The sequence below is a fragment of the Phaenicophaeus curvirostris genome, chromosome 2 (assembly GCF_032191515.1).
Source record: "Phaenicophaeus curvirostris isolate KB17595 chromosome 2, BPBGC_Pcur_1.0, whole genome shotgun sequence".
NCBI lineage: Eukaryota > Metazoa > Chordata > Aves > Cuculiformes > Cuculidae > Phaenicophaeus > Phaenicophaeus curvirostris.
The window spans coordinates 39805997-39825933 of NC_091393.1; the positions used below are offsets into that span (position 1 = coordinate 39805997).

Genomic DNA, 19937 nt, shown 5'->3' on the forward strand with positions numbered 1-19937 from the left:
ACTGGTTTGAAGTGAGCAGAGCACATCTGATCACCCCTGAGGATTGCCTGGGGGAAGACGTGGGAGGGAGGGCTTGAGTTTCTCCTTCCAGCTACTCTTCTGCCTACAAATAAATCAGCTTCCTCTCAGTGCTCTCTGTCATCTCTGAAGAGCTTCATTTGCCTGTAGTCATTAGTTTTCCCTCAGTGACAAAAAGAGGCAGTGTTTTTATTGACCTTGACATGGGACCACTTTCCTATTCCCTGCTTGCTGTGCTCTCAAAACATATAGATGTGCACACCACTGTTAGCCCACCGATGGTACCTCGGGGGAAATTTTCCTGGCCAAAAACAAAGGGCAGCCTGAAAGGGAGCTGTCTAGATGCTTTAGTGCAGAAGTTGTTTTACTGCTCAGTAAGGCTGGCCAAGGCTTTTCAAAAGGGGCAAGTGATGCGTGCAGCTAATTGGAGCGACATTGAAGGGGTCAGATTTTCAAGAAATCCAGACTAATTTCACTTTACAATCCAGGCTTTATTTTTATAAGGCAGCTAGGCAGAATCATCACTTCTGGAATGAAACCTCAAGGGCATCTCATTGGGAATCAGAAACCGGCTCCATGGGAGGCCAAGGAAAGCATAGCTTTCCCTTACACTGGTGATTTATTTTGTCCTGCATTGTGCAGGGTTGTGTGCAGTGGTCCAGGAAATGTTTTCTCTCTTGAAGCAAAGCAGAACATGTCAGAAGAAGTAAGAAAAGGGGAGCCATAGATGTGGTGTTGTTAATGGAGCAAACTGGACCATTCCTCATGAGAACTGTTCATTGCGCTTATAACAGAACCGGTTCCCATCCATATTAGAGCAAGGATGTTTTTGTGCACTCTGGCTGAAATACATCTCTATCCGAAATAGAAATAGCCAGAGATGATGTGGTTAGTCATTATTAAGCGTAATTCTTTCATGGTACCTAAGGATGGATTTTCTTCAAACTAGGTGTGGACTTAGATTAATAGAAAGTGATTGATTTTGGTGAGGTTGCTCTAATTTAAGTTACCATAGGTGAAAAGAGACCTGGGCCTAGTGCTGGGACAGTGCACTGCCAGTAGCTCCCTGAAGGCTTTCCCATTCCTGGTTCTTTTGAATGCTTTTATGGTGCTGGTCAGAGAAGCAGGACAAGAAAGTTTTCCAACAGTGGTACAGGGCCTGTGCAAAGAAAAGCAGAAGCGTGTAACAAAAGTATCAGGCTTATAGGACAGGGAGTCACTTCCACAGGGGCACAGAATCATTTAGATTGGAAAAGACCTTTAAGGTCAAGTCCAGTCATTAACCTAACAATGACAAGTCCATCACTAAACCATGTCCCTAAGTGCCACATCTACACATCTTTTAAATACCTCCATGGATAAGTCTTCACTGCTTCCCTGGAAGCCTGTTTCAATGCTTGACAACACTTTTGATGAAGAAGCTTTTCCTAATATCCAGTCTAAACCTCCCCTGGCATAACTTGAGGACGTTTCCTCTTGTCCTATCATTTGTTATTGGGAAAAGACATCAATACCCACCTCTCTACCACCTCCTTTCAGGCACTTTCAGACAGTGAAAAGGTCTCCCTCAGCCTCCTTTTCTCTAGGGGCAACGCCAGTTCCCACAGCTGCTCCTCACGAGACCTGTTCTCTAGACCCTTTACCAGCTTCGTTGCTCTTCTCTAGACACATTCCAGCAGCTCAATGTCCTTCTTGTAGTGACGAACACCAAACTGAACACAGTATTTGAGGTACAGCCCCACCAGTGCCCAGTTACAGGGGGACAATCACTTCCATAGTCCTGCTGGCTACACCATTTCTGAGACAACCACCTTGGGCACCTGAGCATGCTGCTGGCTCATGTTCAGATGCCAGCTGACCAACAGGCCCACGTCCTTTTCCACCAGGCAGCTTTCGAGCCACACGTGGAATCACAGAATCATACAATACTTTGAGTTGGAAGGGATCCTTAAAGGTCATCTAGTCCCTCCTCCTGCAATAAGCTGGGACATCTTCAACTACATCACATTGCATGGAGTCCTGTCCAACCTGCCCTGAAATGTTTCCAGGGATGGGACATCTACCACCTCTCTGGGCAACCTGTTCCAGTGTCTCACCAACTTAACTGTGAAAAATTTCTTCCATATAAGGAAGCCTAAAGAAGCCTATGTCTACCCTCTTTTAGTTTATAATCATTACCCCTTGTCCCATCACAACAGGTCCTCTTAAAAGTTTGTCCCCATCTTTCTTACAAGCCCTCTTTTAGTACTGAAAGGTTGCAATAACGTCTCCCCAGACCCTTTACTTCTCCAGGCTAAGCAATCCCAACTCTCTCAGTCTTTCTTCATAGAAGAGGTTTTCCAACCCTTTTATCATTTCTGTGGTCCTCCTCTGGACCTGCTTCATCAGGTCCCTGTCTTTCCTTTGATGAGGGTTGCAGAGCTGGATACAGTACCCCAGGTGGTGTCTCACACAAGCCAAGTAGAGGGGCAGAATCATTTCCCTTGACGTGCTGGCCACACTTGTTCTGATGCAGTCAAGGGCATGATTGGTCTTCTGGGCTGTAAGCACACATTGTTGGCTCATGTCCAGCTTTTCATTCACCAGTAGCTCCAAGTCCTTCTTGGAAGGGCTGCTCTCAATCCTTTCATCCCCCAGCCTGTACTGATTCTAGGGGTTGCTCCAACCAAGGTGCAGGGCCTTGCGCTCAGCCTTGATGAACTTGATGATGTTCACATGGGCCCACTTCTTAAGCTTGTCCAGGTCTCTCTGGATGGCATCCCATCACTCAGGCCTGTCAACCACACCACTCAGCTTGGTGTCATCTGCAAACTTGTTGAGGGTGCACTCAATCCCACTGTCCATGTAATTGATAAAGGTATTAAATAGCACTGGTCCCTGTATGGACCCCTGAGGGACACCACTTGTCACCAGTCTCTGTCTGGGCATCAAGCCATTGGACACTACTGGATGCAACCAATTCCTCATCCACTGAAATTTTCACCCATCAGATGCGTATCTCTCCAGTTTAGAGAAAAGGAAGTTGTGGGGGACTGCGTCAAAGGCCTTACAGAAGTCCAGACAGAAGATGTATGTAGTTCTTTCCTTGTCCACTGATATAATCACTCCATCATAGAAGGCCAGGTTACATCCCAGATTACGTCCCAGGTTACACTTTCCCAACCTTGCAGCATTGCACGGGATTGTTGTGACTGAAGTGAAGGACCTGGCAGGCAGCCTTGTTGAATCTCATACAATCAGCTTCAATCCATCTAGCTATACTGTCCAGATCCCTCTGTAGAGCCTTTCTACCCTCAAGCAGATCAACCCTCCTGCCTTGGTATCATCTGCAAACTTACTGAGGGTGCACTCAATCCCCTTTGTCTAGATCATAGAATCCTAGAATGGTTTAGGTTGGAAGGGACCTTAAAGGTCATCTAGTTCCAACCCCCTGCCATGGGCAGGGACACCTCCCACTAGCCCAGGCTGCCCAAGGCCCCATCCAACCTGGCCTTGAACACCTCCAGGGATGGGGCAGCCACAGCTTCCCTGGGCAATCAGATCACTGGTAAGGACATTAAACAGAACGGAGCCCAATACTGAGCCCTGGGAAACACTGCTTGTAAGAGGTTGCCAAATTAATTTAATGTCATTCACTACTTTATAGCATAACAAACGCTCAAAACCATTAAAAAATTGATGGTAATTTAGTCATGATGAGAGATGCCCAAGACTACTCTTGCTCAGGTCAGTAACCAGGAAAATAAGCAGTGATCTGGCCAGAGATATTTTGCCAGATAAACAGTGATTCTGAAACTGTACCTCGGCATTCCCATGACCACCTCCTGAAAAGCTGAATTATCTTTTTCTTTTCTTACAGTGGTTCGCTGTCAGATAAGCGGTTTATATTTACATCAAATGGTAAGAATAATGGCTTTATTTTTATCTATTTGAATTTTACCTTTTTTACTTAAGTTTTTTCTGTAGAAGTTTCAAAAAGTAATCAGGAGAACATCAAGATGCTTCTAGGATGGATATTTTAGGACAGCAATTTTTTAAAATTGGCACGTTGGATAAAAAAAAATGAGAGGATGTGAAGTGAGTTAGAAAAAAACACAGTATAGGAATAGGTCACACACACATAGATGAGAAATAGAAATTGTATTATGCTATTACATTACTGATGTCAGAATATGAAAAATGGCAATCAGATAATCGCATTTTTATGTACTTTGGGTGGCAGAAAATGAAAGCAGGTTTTCTTCAGACATTTATAAATTCCATCTTTGTTATACTAGAAGAGAATGAAAACATAGAGAGGAATGAAAATATATTTACATTGCACTGATACAGAATGAGTTTTGTTTATGACTTTCAAAGATGCAAAAACGTCTTTAATCTGTCAAGCTGTTCATTTGTACAAAACATAGCAAAGCAGAGGGAAAAGTTCATGCTCGTTCATTTGAATTATATTTCAGTCATCTGAGATAGATAAAATCATTTACTGTTCCACTGAAAACTGTAGAACATGTATAAGGCTTTTGAAACTGCCAGGGAATTATTTTTAACTTCATTGAAAATTTATTCCACTGGCCTGTTTTCTCTGGGGAACCTTGATGTACTGAAATATTGTGGCTTTTTGATGGAGCTTGTAATAGTCACCTGGAGCAATTATCTTCATGATATCACCTCTTGGCAGCAGTATCAAGGAGCTTCTCTAATGAGTAACTTTCCTAGCCCTACTTGCAGGTGAGATTCATGAAATATTTACAGTAAAGTGTTCCTTTCAATACAGTGCCTTCATCTGAGAAATGTTTTGTATGGCAAAATTAAGCTAATGCCAATTTTGAAACATAAATATTATGTTTCAGAAGGAAAATCTAAAAATATAAGAAGTCTTCACATGGATGAGACTATAATGAGAAATTAAAAAACAAAATGGCAGGGAAAAATAGCAGGTATAACCAGTGGGTGTCATGTATGTAGGAGATAAACTGGTGAAGGAGAAGGACTGCAGAGCTCTGGTACTGGATCATTCACTACAAATTGACAGGCAAACATCACAGTTAATGGACAGCATCAGGCTAGCACTAGATTAAGCAACATCTGACTTTACTGTTGTGGGTGGTCTTCATATGTTGCTAGTCTAATATAAAAATATGCTGTGAAACTGCAAAATAACTCCTTCTGTCTGTTTGTGTGGGGACTCCTAGGCTGCAATAAATCGCTCAGTCTGGAAGAAGGATTCCTCTCCAAGAGCCAGGTTACTGCATCTTCCTACTGGGAGGAGACCAATGAATTTGGGCAACTATACCAGTGGTCTCCTGACAAGGCTTGGCTTCAAGTCCCAGGATTGGCTTGGGCCTCTAACCACAGCAGCAATCGTGAATGGTTGGAGATTGACTTAGGAGAGAAGAAGAGAATAACAGGTATGTGACTGCTTAGTTATTAGAAGATGGGGTTTCAGCTGGAGAAGAAACTAAGTACAGTCAAAAGGCTAAAAATGCAGTAATACAATATTTCTTTTATTAAATGTAATGAAATGTACTGCATTGAGGAGTAGTATTTTCATATTTAAGAAGCTATGGTTACTTATAAGACTGATCTTCCTATAGGCATATAGGATTGGCCTCAACTGTCATGCATGCCTGGTCTTTAAACATGCAGTAGGCTCAAAACCAAAGATTTGCACAGGTACCTGTAGAGTCTGGATGGATGATAAATGACTGCTTAAGACCTATTAATGATGTCATTCAGGAATCAATAAGAAGCATTAAAATCATAGCCTTTGAAATAATGACCCAGGTGAAAAAGATGACTGTTCCAGTTTAGTTAGCAGATTACAGTTACTGCTAAAGATATAAAGATTGCTGACATGGACCATAATACCAAAAAGCAATTATAATTTTTTGAGTCATTAATTGGAGCACTGTTAAACATTCAATTCCTTTAAATTCACAATTTAAAACCGATTTCCATTCTCCACCCAACTTTTAATCTCAGTAACCACCCCTGAATTCTAACATAGTTTGAAAAGTGAATTAAGCCTTTGAAGGCAAAGTTGTCCAAATCATTTTAGCTTCTGTGTTTGCATTTGAAAACAGTCATTTAAAAAAGACACCTAACAAATGAAAATGTATTTTGCATTTTGTTAAAAGGGATTAAGACCAGTGGTTCTGGATCCACTATGCTGAATTTCAACTTTTACGTAAAGACATTTACAATGAACTACAAAAATAACAACTCAAAATGGAGAACGTACAAAGGGATTCTGAGCAATGAAGAAAAGGTAAGGGAAAGTGGGTGGGGAAGGAAAACACAGAGCAATAATGTGTACACTGCCTTGACACTGATGGGCAGGCTTTCACTGTCAAGAAAGATTAGGAGTTTCAGACTTGTCTAGACTTGGGTTGTCTTCACCAATGTAATTTAGAGTCAGGGAGTAGCTAGCAAGCTTGTCGAAACAATGAAGTTATCCAGGGCTTGCTAAAGTTGTGACACACACAGAGAGAGGCATGGGTATGTCTGTATCCTTCTTTTAAAAAAACCAGCGTAATTAAAGGTGTACAATAGGCTTCTTTGGGTGACTCTTTAGCTTAGCTCAGTGCTTGCCCATGCTTGGAACGCTGTACCAGTGTGGAAGCATTGGTCAGCACGGCATCAGCAAAGCTGAGATTTAGCTTCAGATGCACCAGGATGGTCAACCCATCTTGCCAAAGTGAGAGATAAAAGCACAGGGCTGCTGGTGAAGCTGCACCTGCAGATCATACTTCTGCTTGAGCTGTGTTACGGTCACCAGGGACTCCCTTACTCCTCGCCCCTCACTCGTGGGACTCATCTGATATAAGTCTGTAGTCACAGCCTATTTCTGTTACGAATCGATGTAACTAAACTTAAAATAAATGCTCTTACACCAAAATACCTGTCCACACAAGAGCTTTCACAGACTGAGTGACCAACAATGAACAGATAAAAGCAGTGCAACTAGACGAAGGATGTACTTTACAGGTTTGTCTGATAACATTTTCCCCTGAAAAGCTCTTTCCTTTCAAAAAAAACCCAAAACACCCAAAGCCCTCTCTGTCTCCATAGCATTCAAAGTCAGACCTTCACTCATAATTTCTGAGGGAACTCAGTTTATCTCAGGATAAGGCTCTTCCTGATCCTCAGTCCTGATGACAGCTTTTTAAAACTTAGTAGAGCTTTGGAGAGATTTCCTGCTTGCTCTGAATTTCGTAGCTTGCATGGCAAGGAATTTCACTGCACAATGTTAAGTGGTTTAATAATTTTTAAATGTTTAACTGTTAAAATGTTGAATGTTGGTCCATGAAGTGACAAATCAATGCAGTAGTCGCTGAACTGTGAAGGCTAGCTATTTACAATCTGCTAGTTTGCAGTTTTCCACAATCACTTGTTGCATACAAATAATCTTATGAAAGTATTATATATGATCTTAGTTTCAGCAAAGCTACATGACGAAACCTGTCCCATCAGAACCCCATGTGGCCTGGCATTTTATCTAAGATAAGCTGAGCTCACTTTCATATCTCTTCAGCCTTTTAAGTTTTCCTAGATCATGATGAAGCATCTCTAAGAACTAATTTTGCAAAGACTATTGTTCTGCACCTGGGCTGAGTTGATTCTGGGAAAAATTGTATAAGTGCATGGAAAAGGAGACACAAGTGTGTAGTTAATAGTCACTCTTCAAGTTTGACACAGAAAACTGACCGTTTAGCTGCAATTTTTTAAAATATTTCACTTCAGGTTTTTTCTTTTACATTTTTATACCCTGTTGCCCAAGTAAGGGTGCTGTAGTGCTATTAAACCAAAAATGATAGTGTTATACTAGCACACATCAACTAGAAATCACACAGAATTGAAACAGAGCGATAATCTTTCTTCTCTGAGCTAACAGAAAAATATGATTATCTGTCAGAACTAGAATGGCTTTTTCTTTCCAGAACTCTCAATTCCAAAAATCTTATGGCTGCATCCCAGATTACCAATATAATAGTTTTAAGATAAATCTTTGAAGTTGGATGTCAGGAGCACTTTGACAAAAGAGACTTTTAAAACAGAGCAAACATAGTGCTTACATTTTGTTGCAGGTATTCCAGGGCAACTCCAACTCTGGGGACATAGTACGCAATAACTTCATCCCTCCGATAGTGGCCCGTTATGTGCGAATTATCCCTCAAACTTGGAACCAAAGAATAGCATTGAAGCTTGAGCTGATGGGTTGTCGAATAATGCAAGGTATGGATTAAACAGTGCTCCCCGGGCGTGGTGCCTGTGAAGCCCTCAGTGCTGTCACGGTGCCACTGATGCCTTCTTCTCTTTTGCAGTTAATAGTTCATTTACGCATTCAATGTGGCAGAAACCAAGTCAGAGCACAGAAACCTCCCTTGGAAAAGAAGACAGGACTGTTACAGAGCCCATCCCATCGGAAGAAACTAACTTAGGTAATGCTACCTAGGGCTGCATTTTCTCTAGGATGACTTCAGCCCAGCCTGAGCAAAATTTAAACTTTCTCTCAAATCAAGATTTTATTTTCCTTTCAGACTTTATTAACATAAAGAAGAGGTAAGAGCACAGGTTCTTTTTTCTTAAAGCACAGAAGGAGATTGAAAGCCTTAATTTTCCTTGATGTGTGAAACATTAGTCTTAAGTTTCCTTGTTGTATTGGTTTATTTGCTATGTTTGGTAGGTGGCTCAAGGGACTATAATGAGTACTCATCAGCATTTTTTGGAGGAGCTCTTGCACACTTCTTCCTGTATTTTATAGTTTTTGTAATATGTGAGGCAGTGGTCTCACAAAAATGTTACCTTTTCTCTAGGCAACCACGAATCCCCCCAGAGCAAGTGCCCAACTCAAAGCAACATACAGTAGTGCATGGTTAGGTAATTACACACTGCTTCATAATGCCTGTGTTCACAAGGGCTCAGAAAACATTGATTCTCATACTTCCCCTCGAATATACATCCTTTAATGTTGTGGAGCTGATTCCTTAGATCTTAAAAAGCAAGTACACAAAATCTATTGTTTATACTGACTGTCTGGTGGACCCATGGCTAGGCAGGAATTACTGGAACCCATTACCAAACCAAACACTACTACTCAATAGGTACCTGATAGTTATAGGAATGCCTATGTAAAAATAAATGGTTGTAAGAAGCATTCACTGTTTCTCTTCTGAAACTGCATTGCTCTTGGCAAGAGCAAGCTCAGTTCATCTGTGTAGCGGTATGGGTAAATTTTATCCATGTTCACTGAAAATGAAATCTACTGAGACTTCATCCACTAAATGGTAATACCCTGCGGACATGTGTACTACCTTATCCTCACAGCCTGCTGTTTCTGAGAATAGTGAGTGTTGTACTCCTGACACTGCTGATTTTCGTACCCAGGCTCTAAATCATGTTGTGCTAGAATTTAACAGGGGCTAAACAGTTTTTTTCCCTAGCTCCACTCCTGGAAATCTTTGAACTATTCTGACTGAAATGTTTCAACCAGTTCAGCATAAGCCAGATACTCAACATGTAAAATTGCAGCCTCATTTGGCACTTTTATAAGCGACTGAAAGCAGAATTGCTTTGAGTGGCCTTTTAAAAGCTACCGTGCATGTAATAACAAAGAACTGCTCTTTGTAAGGATGCATATAGATTTTAAGCCAAAAGTCAGGCTTTGAGAAAGTATATTTAACTCTCATATCTTGATACTATTCCACACAGGTACATGTACAGCTGAGGACTTGCAGTTTTATCATTTTACATTTTCTTGCAAGGAGTGTTCCTGCAAGACTGTCTGCCTTTTGCTGTATTCTCTGTAGTAAAAATTATCAGCCTCAGAGCAATTTACCTTTTATCCTTTTTTTTTCCTCTTTTTTTCCCTCATGCAGGCCTAAAGCTTACAGCTATAATTGTCCCCATCCTCATCGTGCTCTGTCTGTTCCTGTTCTCTGGAATTTGTATCTGTGCAGCCCTACGCAAGTAAGATACTGGCTTTTGTCACAGGAGTTATTAGTGGATATCTAGCTAGCACACACAACTATATGTGCCCTCTTTTCACAGCCTCTTTACTAGGGAGCTGGGAATTTATCCTGTTCAGCAGCCTTTCTTTGGAGCAGAACTCATGGTGTATGTCTGTAAATTGCATTTCTCATTGTATTGTCTCCACTAGTCAGACAAAAGTGAAGGTAAAAGAGGTCAGAGGCTGGGCACTAACTTGGACACCAAATTGGGTGGAAGCGTTGATCTGTTTGAGAGAGGAAAGAAAGGCTTTACAGAAGGATCTGGACAGGCTGGATATGTAAGGGCTGAGGCCAAATGTACAAGCTTCAAAAAGACAAAATGCTGGGACCTGCACTTCGGTCACAATAACCCCATACAATCCTCAAGCTTGGAGAAGAGTGGCTGGAAAGATGCTTGGTAATAAACGACCCATCAGTGACGGCTAACAACCACCTGCATATGAGCTGACAGGCTACCCAGATGGCCAAGGAGACTGGGAGTATCCTGGCTTGTATCAGAAATAGTTTGACTAGCAGGGCAAGTCACTATAGAAGTGATTTTCCCCCTGTAACTGGGCACTAGTAAGGCTGTACCTCTAATACTGTGTTCAGTTTTGGGCTCCTCACTACAAGAAATATATTGAGGTGCTGAAGTGTGTCCAAAGAAGGAGAACGAGGCTGGTGAAGGGTCTGGAGAACAAGTGTTATGAGGAATGCCTGAGGGAACTGCAGCTGTTTAGCCTGGAGGTGGCTGAAGGGAGAACTTATCACTGTCTACAACTACCTAAAACCTGAAAAGAGGTTTTAGGGAGGTGGGTGTTGGTCTCCTTTCCCAATAAAAAATGATAGGACAAGAAGGTAAAGCTCAAGTTGTGCCAGGGGAGGTTTAGATTGGATATGAGGAAAGAATCCTTCACCAAAAAAGGTTGTCAAGAATTGGAACAGGCTGCCCAGGGAAGTGGTGAAGTCCCCATCCCTAGAGGTATTTAAAAGACATGTAGATGTGGCACTTACAGACGTGGTTTAGTGGTGACTTAGCAGTGCTAGGTTTACAGCTAGACTTGATGATCTTAAAGGTCTTTTCCAACTTAAATGATTCTATGATAAAACTACACACCCCAATTTACAGCCCAACTTAACTGGCTGTTCTCTTCAGGCTATATATACCTGCAGACAGTAAGGTGTAACGCAATAAAAAATAGAGTAGTTTCCACACCAAAGTCAAGTAAAAAATTCAGTGAAGGGATAATCTGAGCAATCTATCTGGATAATTTTGTTTCATTTCCCTCCGGTTGTGTTTCTGCTTCCTGGTCCCTGAAGTTAGAGCACTTAAACCAGTGGGCCGAAGGCAGAACCCAGCTGTAAGGAGTTGCACACATACACTGGTAAGCAGCTAAAACTCAGCCACTTCATTTCACAAGTCAGAGGACTGGAAGAAGCACTGCTAACTATGGTTCCTGCTATATGTCCATTCATATGAAGCTACCTTTGCATGTAGAGCAGGGAAATGTTTCCTTTAGGATACTGGGATTTGGAAATATAAGCAACACTCTGGTGTTGTTGTTTCATCACTAGCAGTACCCAGCTGTGCTCTGGATTCCCAGTAAACTGATAAACTAGCCAAAGAATTCAGAAGAGCAGACCCAAAACATAACCTGGAATAGCAGGTATGGACATGGACACATCAAATCAATGAGTGCGAGACATAAGAAATTTTAACACGGACACTCAGAGCTTCCATATAGATGGGGAAAATGAAATGTTGAAACCCTGCATTGCATGCCTTATGTTCTAGTAAACACTGGCCTCTGGAAATAAAAGTGTTGCCCTCAGCTGCTAAACTCAAATGCTCTCTCTGCTGGAGCTAAAGCATGAAGTCGAAATGCTGTGAGTGTAGATGTTTATAAATGCTTTCCTCTCCTCACAGGCGAGAAGCCAAAGGTCTTTCTTACGGATTATCCAGTGCTCAGAAATCAGGTTAGTGGAGAGTCATGTGCTTTGTCCTGTCCTGTCCATTGGGCCAATGGGAAGGATTTATGCAAGTAAGCATGAAATCCTTATGAAATAGCAACCATGTTTCCTCATTCAAATTCACATCTTCGTACAAGGGAAATGGCAAATGTTAGTCCCACTTGTGTCATCCCAGTACAGTGCCCTGAGAAACAATATAATTTGGTTTCTATGACAGAAAGGCAATTAGAAAAAGATCTATTATACAAAGTGCATAAATTAGCATGTAAGAGTGGTCCCAGGTGCCCTCCCTTTCCTTCCCTCCTCAAAAATACCTATTTTTCAGAAAATTGCTGCTTTCCTTTTCTTTTTCCCACAGCACAGGGAATTGCCTTTCTCCAAGAGAGCAAAGGCTAGTAATTTTTTATGGCTTTAATATTTCCATCTCACTGCCCTCCCTGGCTGGGGCTGTATTTACAAAGCCTAACAAAACTGAATTGTACTCTGTGTAAAATTTGAATAGGCTTGAGGACATTGCTTTAGCAGATGCCTGTAGAGCTCAGTGAAGCATATTCTTTGTCCTGCTCAATCATAGTTTCTAGAGTGGGTTCTCCTGTCAGCTTGGAAGTTGGGATTTAGCTGTTCCTCGATTCCTCAATGGAGGAATATCTGAATTTCAGCCTTCCGCTAAGCAATTCACACATCTTTGGTGAGTGCCTTGCAATAGTTCAGCTCCGAAATTCCGTCTCTCAGCTGGTGCTGACATCAGTGAAAATGATGCTGTTACCAACTGCAGCTCACCCTCATTAGAAAATTAATTTGTACTTAACATCATATTTGCTAATATGATTTTTCAAGGTCACATCATAATCTTTTCTCACTTGCTAATGAGGACAAATCCCAAGAAACTGGATACAGCTTCTTACCCATTCAGATTGTTTGGGGGGTGTGTGTGTGTGTGCGCGCTTCATAAATCAAGCTTTTAAGCCATTATGAACCAGGCTTGGGACTTAGTAAGCTGGGAGCTGAAGCCACCTCTCCAGAGGTCTCCTGATGCAGGCTCCAGGCAATTGTCTGACACTGTGGATTTTCTCTTTTCTCTCATATGGATGTTGTTAGAACAAATTAATTGAGAGTGAAGGTGCTCAGTCATCAAGAAAATGGAAACCATATTAGTTTACTGAAAAAAAGACATCTTAAGCATTATTTTAGCCACATAAGCAATGGTAAAACACATAACCAATTCAAAACTAGTATTTTACTGATGTACTTTGTTAAGACCTTAGTGCAGGCACCTACAGAGTTTAAGTCCTTCTTGCCAAGAAAATCCTCTATAAAGTTTCATTTTCACTTGGACATCCCAGTTGATGATTCACTTTTTCCCTTTCATGCTCAAACTTGGGGGGCTTTTTTTACAAACTGCTCATTTTAGTCTTGCTATTTAACTGCTTTAATATATTGACAGCGATGAGTACACTAAAAATTAGAATTTCTGATAAGCCTTCTGATGGTAAGCATTTAACTTGCTGATAAGCCTTCTATTTTTATTTCTTTATTATAGGTTGTTGGAAACAAATCAAGCAGCCCTTCACTAGACATCAGTCAACCGAATTTACCATAAGCTATAATAATGAGAAGGAAACACCACAAAAACTAGATCTGGTCACCAGTGACATGGCAGGTAACAATTGCTACTCTGGCAGTGCTATCATTTTATTCTGCTTGCAGAGCAGGTAACAGAAAGAGGGATGGGCCAGTAATGTTACAAGTTCCAGCTCTCACACAAGCTTAAGCCCAGGAACAGATTTATCTATGTTCACCCCAGACATACAGTGAAGCAGCTAAATGTATCAGTGGAAAAAAACCCCAAACTAGTATTTTGGCAATATTTTTGAGTTTTCAGGAAAGATGTCCTGACTGTGAAACAGTTACAGTTCAAGGTTACCTCGGATAGGATGGTTTGTGCTTGCTGACTGATTTTTGTGTTTCTATTTAAACACAAATGTCCCTGGAAGGGGAAGAAAATACAATGGCTGTTGTTGCTGAGCTAACAGAAAAATTGCTTAGTTGGTTTGCAGTTGGATTTTGTGTTTTATGCACAGCAGGAAGTTGTGCTGAGATCCCTGTGCAGCTTTCCTGGTGCCTGAAGTATTTTGGAGACGAGACCCACTGAAGTACAAGCAGGTCGATGACAGAGAAATTAAAAAAACACAGTGCTTCTCTTCTGTGATACTTTGCCTCCAGGTCACTGTTTGGATAGAGCAAATCCCCACATCGGTACTATTTGCATCCCAAAGGGATGGGGGTTTTATTCATCCTCTTAGCACGTCTTATCCTTGCCTAGTTTAGCCTGTCTGGGAAGGCTAGTGAGACCAGCCATTTCATGGGATCAGTGATCAGCGATCAGCAGTCTTCCAGAAAAATTAATTTGCTGCTTCCAGCCTCCAGACCTTAGAAATGCCATAGAAATTCTCCAATGTATTTGGCAGAGAAACACATTTAAAAAACAAATGGATGGTTACTGTAATTCCATATGGTGCTACCCGGGATATCTTTCAAAGATAGTTTCAATCCTTTACAGAAATTTTCTATATAAATATGCAGAGATCTATAAAGCAGTTTTATTTCATGGAGGAAAGGGAGTGAACAAAAGTTGCTCACAATTCATGGTTATTTGGCTCCTGTGGCCATGCCCAGGGAGCCTCTGCTCTCTCCATCCTCCCCTCCTGCCTTGTGTGGGAAGCCTTAGCTCAGGCAGATCCCCAGCCCTAGGATTTCACCTATAGTCTCCTTAAAAAATAAGAAACATGAAATAAAGATGTGAATGCAGCCCAGAAAGATGTCATTTAATAATTTAATTGCAGAGGGCATGCAATATGCATAGATATTAACATGCTACATGAAAATCCCCTGCCTTCAAATCCTCGGCTGCCTGATGGTAATCAAAGGCAGCCAGGAGCGTGTTGAGACGCTTCATCCTGAGTGAGGGAGGTTGCTGGGGATGGCAGTAGCGATGCTGGGAAAAGCTGCACCACTTACTTAGTGAAATATCATAACACCTTCACCCTACATGCTGAAGTTTGGGAAGCAGCCAGGAACTGCCAAAAAGATTCACAGGACATATGGGATTGAATTCGACACTCATGTCAGATGAACCACGATGCCAGAACAGAAACTGAGCTAACTTCTTCGCGCCTGTGTCAAAACATGACACTTCAGCAGTGTCACTAGAGCTGTTCAGGCCACTGTATGTATCTGCAAGAAACTGTCACTAGCACCAAAGTGAGAAAGTTAGAACGCTGAATCTTCCCATAATAGTTCTACTTGTTGTTTTAAAACCTTTTTAGTCCAAATCCCTTTCTTACATGGCAGCCTGGCATCCGCCTCGACTAGAGGTGCAAACATGCATTTCTTGAGACTGTATCTCCTCCATCTCACTCCTTGCTCAGCCTGTCTGCCCATCCCCAGCTCTGTGCCTGTGTTCCCCTTGACCAGGTGATCGGCTGTTTCCTCTGGCAGCACCAGCCCCATTTCTCCTCCCACAGCTCATCCCCTTTCATGCGCTTGCAGCAGTGCCGAGTTGGCTTAGCACATTTCACACTTCCCTTGACTCTCTTGGCTCCCGTTCCACCTAACTTTATCCTCCTTGTCAGTCAGCTACCACAAGATGCCTTTTAAATAAAGCCAGCACTTGGTCAGGTTCATTAAGAATCCTCTAGGCATTTTAATTATTCCAAAAGTGGGATACTGGTTTTGGAAAGCTGCTTGTTTATCTTCATTTGCCTAGTTAATTGCTAATATTTTGTTGACTTCTCTCTTTTTTAGGGCTTTTTCAAGTAAAATCCAGAAATGATGTTAATTTATTTGGGTGGGTAGGTGGGGAAAGGAGTAGGAAAAGGGGTGGTATATTGGAGGACCTTCATGAAAAGCTCTGCCATGTTCTGCAACACTTGATTGCTGCAGGAGCTTGCAGTACCAGCTCTGGGGCAGGGTTTCCTCGCATACCTGATAACCATGTGTTTGATAGAGTAACAGAGTATCTTTTCAACATGAATACTTATCCATGCAGAAATACTGAATATGTAAAATAATCCATCTGTGACTTATTGAGCACTTGATGCTTCCTTTTAGATTATCAGCAGCCTCTCATGATCGGGACTGGAATGGTAACACGGAAAGGATCTACTTTTAGACCCATGGACACCGAAGGTGAGGGAAGAAGGGGGAGTTCAGAGTTTGAAAATCACTATCACTGTCCGCACAGAGCTAACCGGCATGAATACGCTCTGCCCCTGACCAGCCAAGAGCCCGAATATGCCACCCCTATCATAGAGAGGCACATAGCAAGAGAAAATAATTTCCACTCTGAAAACGGCTACAACGTACCTGTTGTCTCGTCCCAGAAACCATCCCTTTCTGCTGGCAACTTCTCTAGCTCGTGTAAGACTGACACCAGGAATGGAGACTATCAGACACCCCAGAGTGTCGTAAACTACGACAAACCCAAAGTTAACGGTGTTCTGACCTCCGTGAGCTACAGCACGGACTACCAGAAACCTCAGCCCAGCGCCCTCGGGAGCGAGGGTTACTCAACGCCCAGAGACTGCCTAAAACCAATAAGCCAGACGGCAATGACAGCTCTCTTGTGATCTGCCGAGCAGGAGCGACGTGGTGCACAGGAACGTCACTGCACAGCTTTCTGAAGCAAAAACAGAGTTTGGAGGGACTCCGCTGCGGGAGGCAGAAGGCAAACAAGCCCTGTGTACATAATATTGCAGTCTTGCTGGGTTCTGACATCTGAAGAAAGCATATGCTGTTTATCACTGTTTATAGCAAGAGAGATGTTATCACTGAAGACTGTACATCTTATTTTCTGTAACTGATCTCAGTGCTCCATTTGCAATGTGTGCAATTTGTACATAGCTTTTATTTAAGGAGAATTTCTTAAGTTTCCTTTACACCTGGGGGAATGAAAGGATTGCAGAAATGCCTGTTTAAGAAAAACAGGCCTCCTTCTCTGTCTTTAATTTACCTGCTGTTGTACTGGCAGCTGTAAAAGGTGTATCTTATGGTTGTGGTGATTCATCTCCTTTCCTGTGATAACTGAAGATAGGGCATCACTGTAGTGCTTACTGGGAGGGTAGAAGAAGTAAAACTACTTGAAGCATAGTGTGCACAAGAAAAGGTAGCTGAGCATGTAAATACTGTGCTCAAACCCACCTTCCTGGCTGCTTTTTTAGCAGCAGTTCTTACATGCTTGAATTTTATCTAGTGTATGAGCCAAGCCTGTTTAACTTGCTATTCATGTCAACAAGTACAGAGGCTGAAACCAGTTTCAGGTTCAAGCCATGGTGATCACTCTGCACAGAAAAACCAAAACCAAACAAGAAACAAACTCAATACCTGACGATCTGGTCTGTTGGGTTTTTTTTCAGGAAACATTTGTAGAAATAAAATGTGAATTTACAGCCGAGAAGTAAATCCTGTTCAAGCCCTAGCTAATATTTTTGCTGCTAAATTGTAAGGAAATTTGTTCTTTGGCACAAAGCAGCAAACTTCCTGAACTCTTCTTCACTCTGCTAGGTATTTTTCTGTCTTACAAATTTAGTGTAACATTTCTATTTGAAATACTTCAACTAAGTAAATCACAGTGTGTGTATGACTTAGTGTTGCAGTTAAATTTGCAAGACAGCAGATGAGCACAGTTGTTTTCAAATAGTTTTGCTTTTGCAGCAGATGTTATCCTTATTTCTGTTTTTAGACAAACTTGTAAAAGCGTGGAGATGGGTGCAATGTGTTGCACAGTGGCTGGCTCCTCTTTCAGCAGAGGCATCGTTGAAGCAAACCAGTTTCTTGTAACGACTGGGACCATCCACTGCCCTTCTACCTGCAGAACTTGGAGCCTTACCTTGAATTCAAAAGTGTCGAGAAGTGATGTACTTCTGGGAAGGAAGAATGGTGCTATATTTAATGCACATGGTTGGGAAACGAGACCAGTAAAACCTGAGCTCTGGGAAAGTCAATATCTGAAGGCCCCACGTGTAAACTGGGGATAATTTGCAAAGGGTACAACAAAAATTCATGGTCTCTTTGTAAAGAGCTTTTAGATCCTTGGATGGAAAGTGCTGTCAGAGCGCAGACTAGTTGCAGTGATACGACTCAAACACTGCTAACTGCAGCCGTACGCGGCCTTAAGGCAAGGTCTTGGTGGGTTCTTTGCAAATACTTGTTTTGAGGCCTTTGAGGTGCCATTCCTTCATGCTGCCACACCATGCACGTGATTCCTGGGCAAAGAAAAAAAGAGTCAAGGTAACCTCGTCACCTTCCTGTGTTTGCTGTCAATACAGTTTCTGTGAAATGTCTAAAACACCTCAGGTCCTGAAGTGAAACAGCAGCAGCCTGTTTGTTAGACCGGGCTGGGCGGTGTTGTTTACCTTCTGTTGTTTACATGTCTGTGTAAATAAAGAACACTGGTATTTGTATATCAGTCACACAGGGCTGCTATTTAACTCTGTGACTTGATCATCGCTGCACGCCCACTCTTGTCACATTTCCCACAGGGTGAGAAAAAAGCGTTCCTTATGCCCTGCAAAAGTGCCAGTTGCGCTGCTGCAATTCGCAGTCCCAGTGTGACAGGCTAAAAAAAGATTCTCGCAGTGCCCCATTTAGCTCTGTCCATAAGCTCTAAAGAAGAAGCACCCACGAACAAACTTCTGTACCCAACCCTGCTGCAGGATGCATATAATTGAGGAAAGGATGAGGATGTCCTCCTGATGAGCCTGAAACTAATGCTCCACCCACGCAGCTAATTAGCCTGACTTGTCACTTTACAAACAAGAAGAGTTCAGTAATCAGAGCTACACCCCACCTTATGAGGCACCAAGATAATGCAGCAGTGCAAGGGACCAGGCAGCAGATGACATGGCTCGGATTATTATAATCTTTTTGCATACCTCTTCCACATGCTTTGCACATCTGCAGCATGCTACAAGTGTCAGAATGTTCTTGGTAGCACATGCCCCTTTCTGCAGCCATTAAACCCCGTCTCAACAGCTGTTTCAGCCTGATTAAAAATTGGGTCTCAATTTGCACCTTGCCTCCCTCCCTACTCCCCTCCCCGCCCCCCCCCAAAAAAAAAAAACCCTACAAAACTGCAAAAGATGGCTTAAAATAAATCCCCAAACATCTTCATCCTCCCTGTGTTAATGGTGGCTCAGTGCTGACGGGGATGGAAGCAGCACAGCAGCTCTGTAGTCCACCACAGCTCCTGGTCACTGCTGTGACGTTTCGTGCTTCATGTCTGAGTGACTGCTGAGGGCAGTTAACATAAAAAGCCTTGGGCTTCTCCACCTCAGCCTGGGAAATATGAAGTTTAGTGATCCTAGCAGCAGATACACAACAGAACTTCCTACCTGTGTTGTCTATCCTGTTGGTGGTGTAGACACTAAATCGTGGTGTAGGTAGGAAAGGGGACTGCCTGAGTCTTCCCAGTGGTAGTGACTCATTCTCATGTTCTTCCTCTGAATGGCTTCTCACACACTGGTATAGCAAACTCCATCTCATCTGCATCAGCCTGTACTCACGATCAAAACCAGTTGTGGGTATCACACACACAGCCTTATCAAATATCCCACAATTAAAAACCTTCCTTCCACAGTGAAGATTACAGCATACCCAATTTTGACATGTTAACACATTTGGAAGGGCTGCATTAGCCCTGGGTCTCTCTTCAACATCTCTAGAAGATAGTATGAGAGCAGAGTTTGACCCTCTGGTCCATGGTGGCTTTCAGTAGCATTTCCATACCAAATTTCTTTCCTGAGCAGGCACTCTCAGTAGGCTGGAACCGTAAAACCAAACCAGAGTTCACAAGAAGATTAAATATTAACTGATCAGAGCACTAAGGACCTGCCTGTCCCAGCTGCAGTTGATGGCAAGCCTCTGACTTTGCCAGGAGCAGGGTCACACACTGTAACTGAA

The 19937-nt window shown here is 42.4% G+C and overlaps 1 protein-coding gene across 1 annotated transcript in view; it reads left to right on the plus strand.

The window, feature by feature from the left end:
* Window positions 1-18965, plus strand: part of DCBLD1 (discoidin, CUB and LCCL domain containing 1) — a 53799-nt gene extending 34834 nt beyond the window's left edge. The window contains exons 7-15 of the mRNA XM_069850862.1: window positions 3878-3918; window positions 5211-5426; window positions 6156-6286; window positions 8106-8253; window positions 8343-8459; window positions 9897-9987; window positions 11935-11984; window positions 13519-13638; window positions 16089-18965. Of these exons, the coding sequence (XP_069706963.1) occupies window positions 3878-3918; window positions 5211-5426; window positions 6156-6286; window positions 8106-8253; window positions 8343-8459; window positions 9897-9987; window positions 11935-11984; window positions 13519-13638; window positions 16089-16606 (1432 nt within the window). The 3' untranslated portion in view covers window positions 16607-18965. The remainder of the gene's footprint in view (window positions 1-3877; window positions 3919-5210; window positions 5427-6155; window positions 6287-8105; window positions 8254-8342; window positions 8460-9896; window positions 9988-11934; window positions 11985-13518; window positions 13639-16088) is intronic.
* Window positions 18966-19937: the final 972 nt, after the last annotated feature.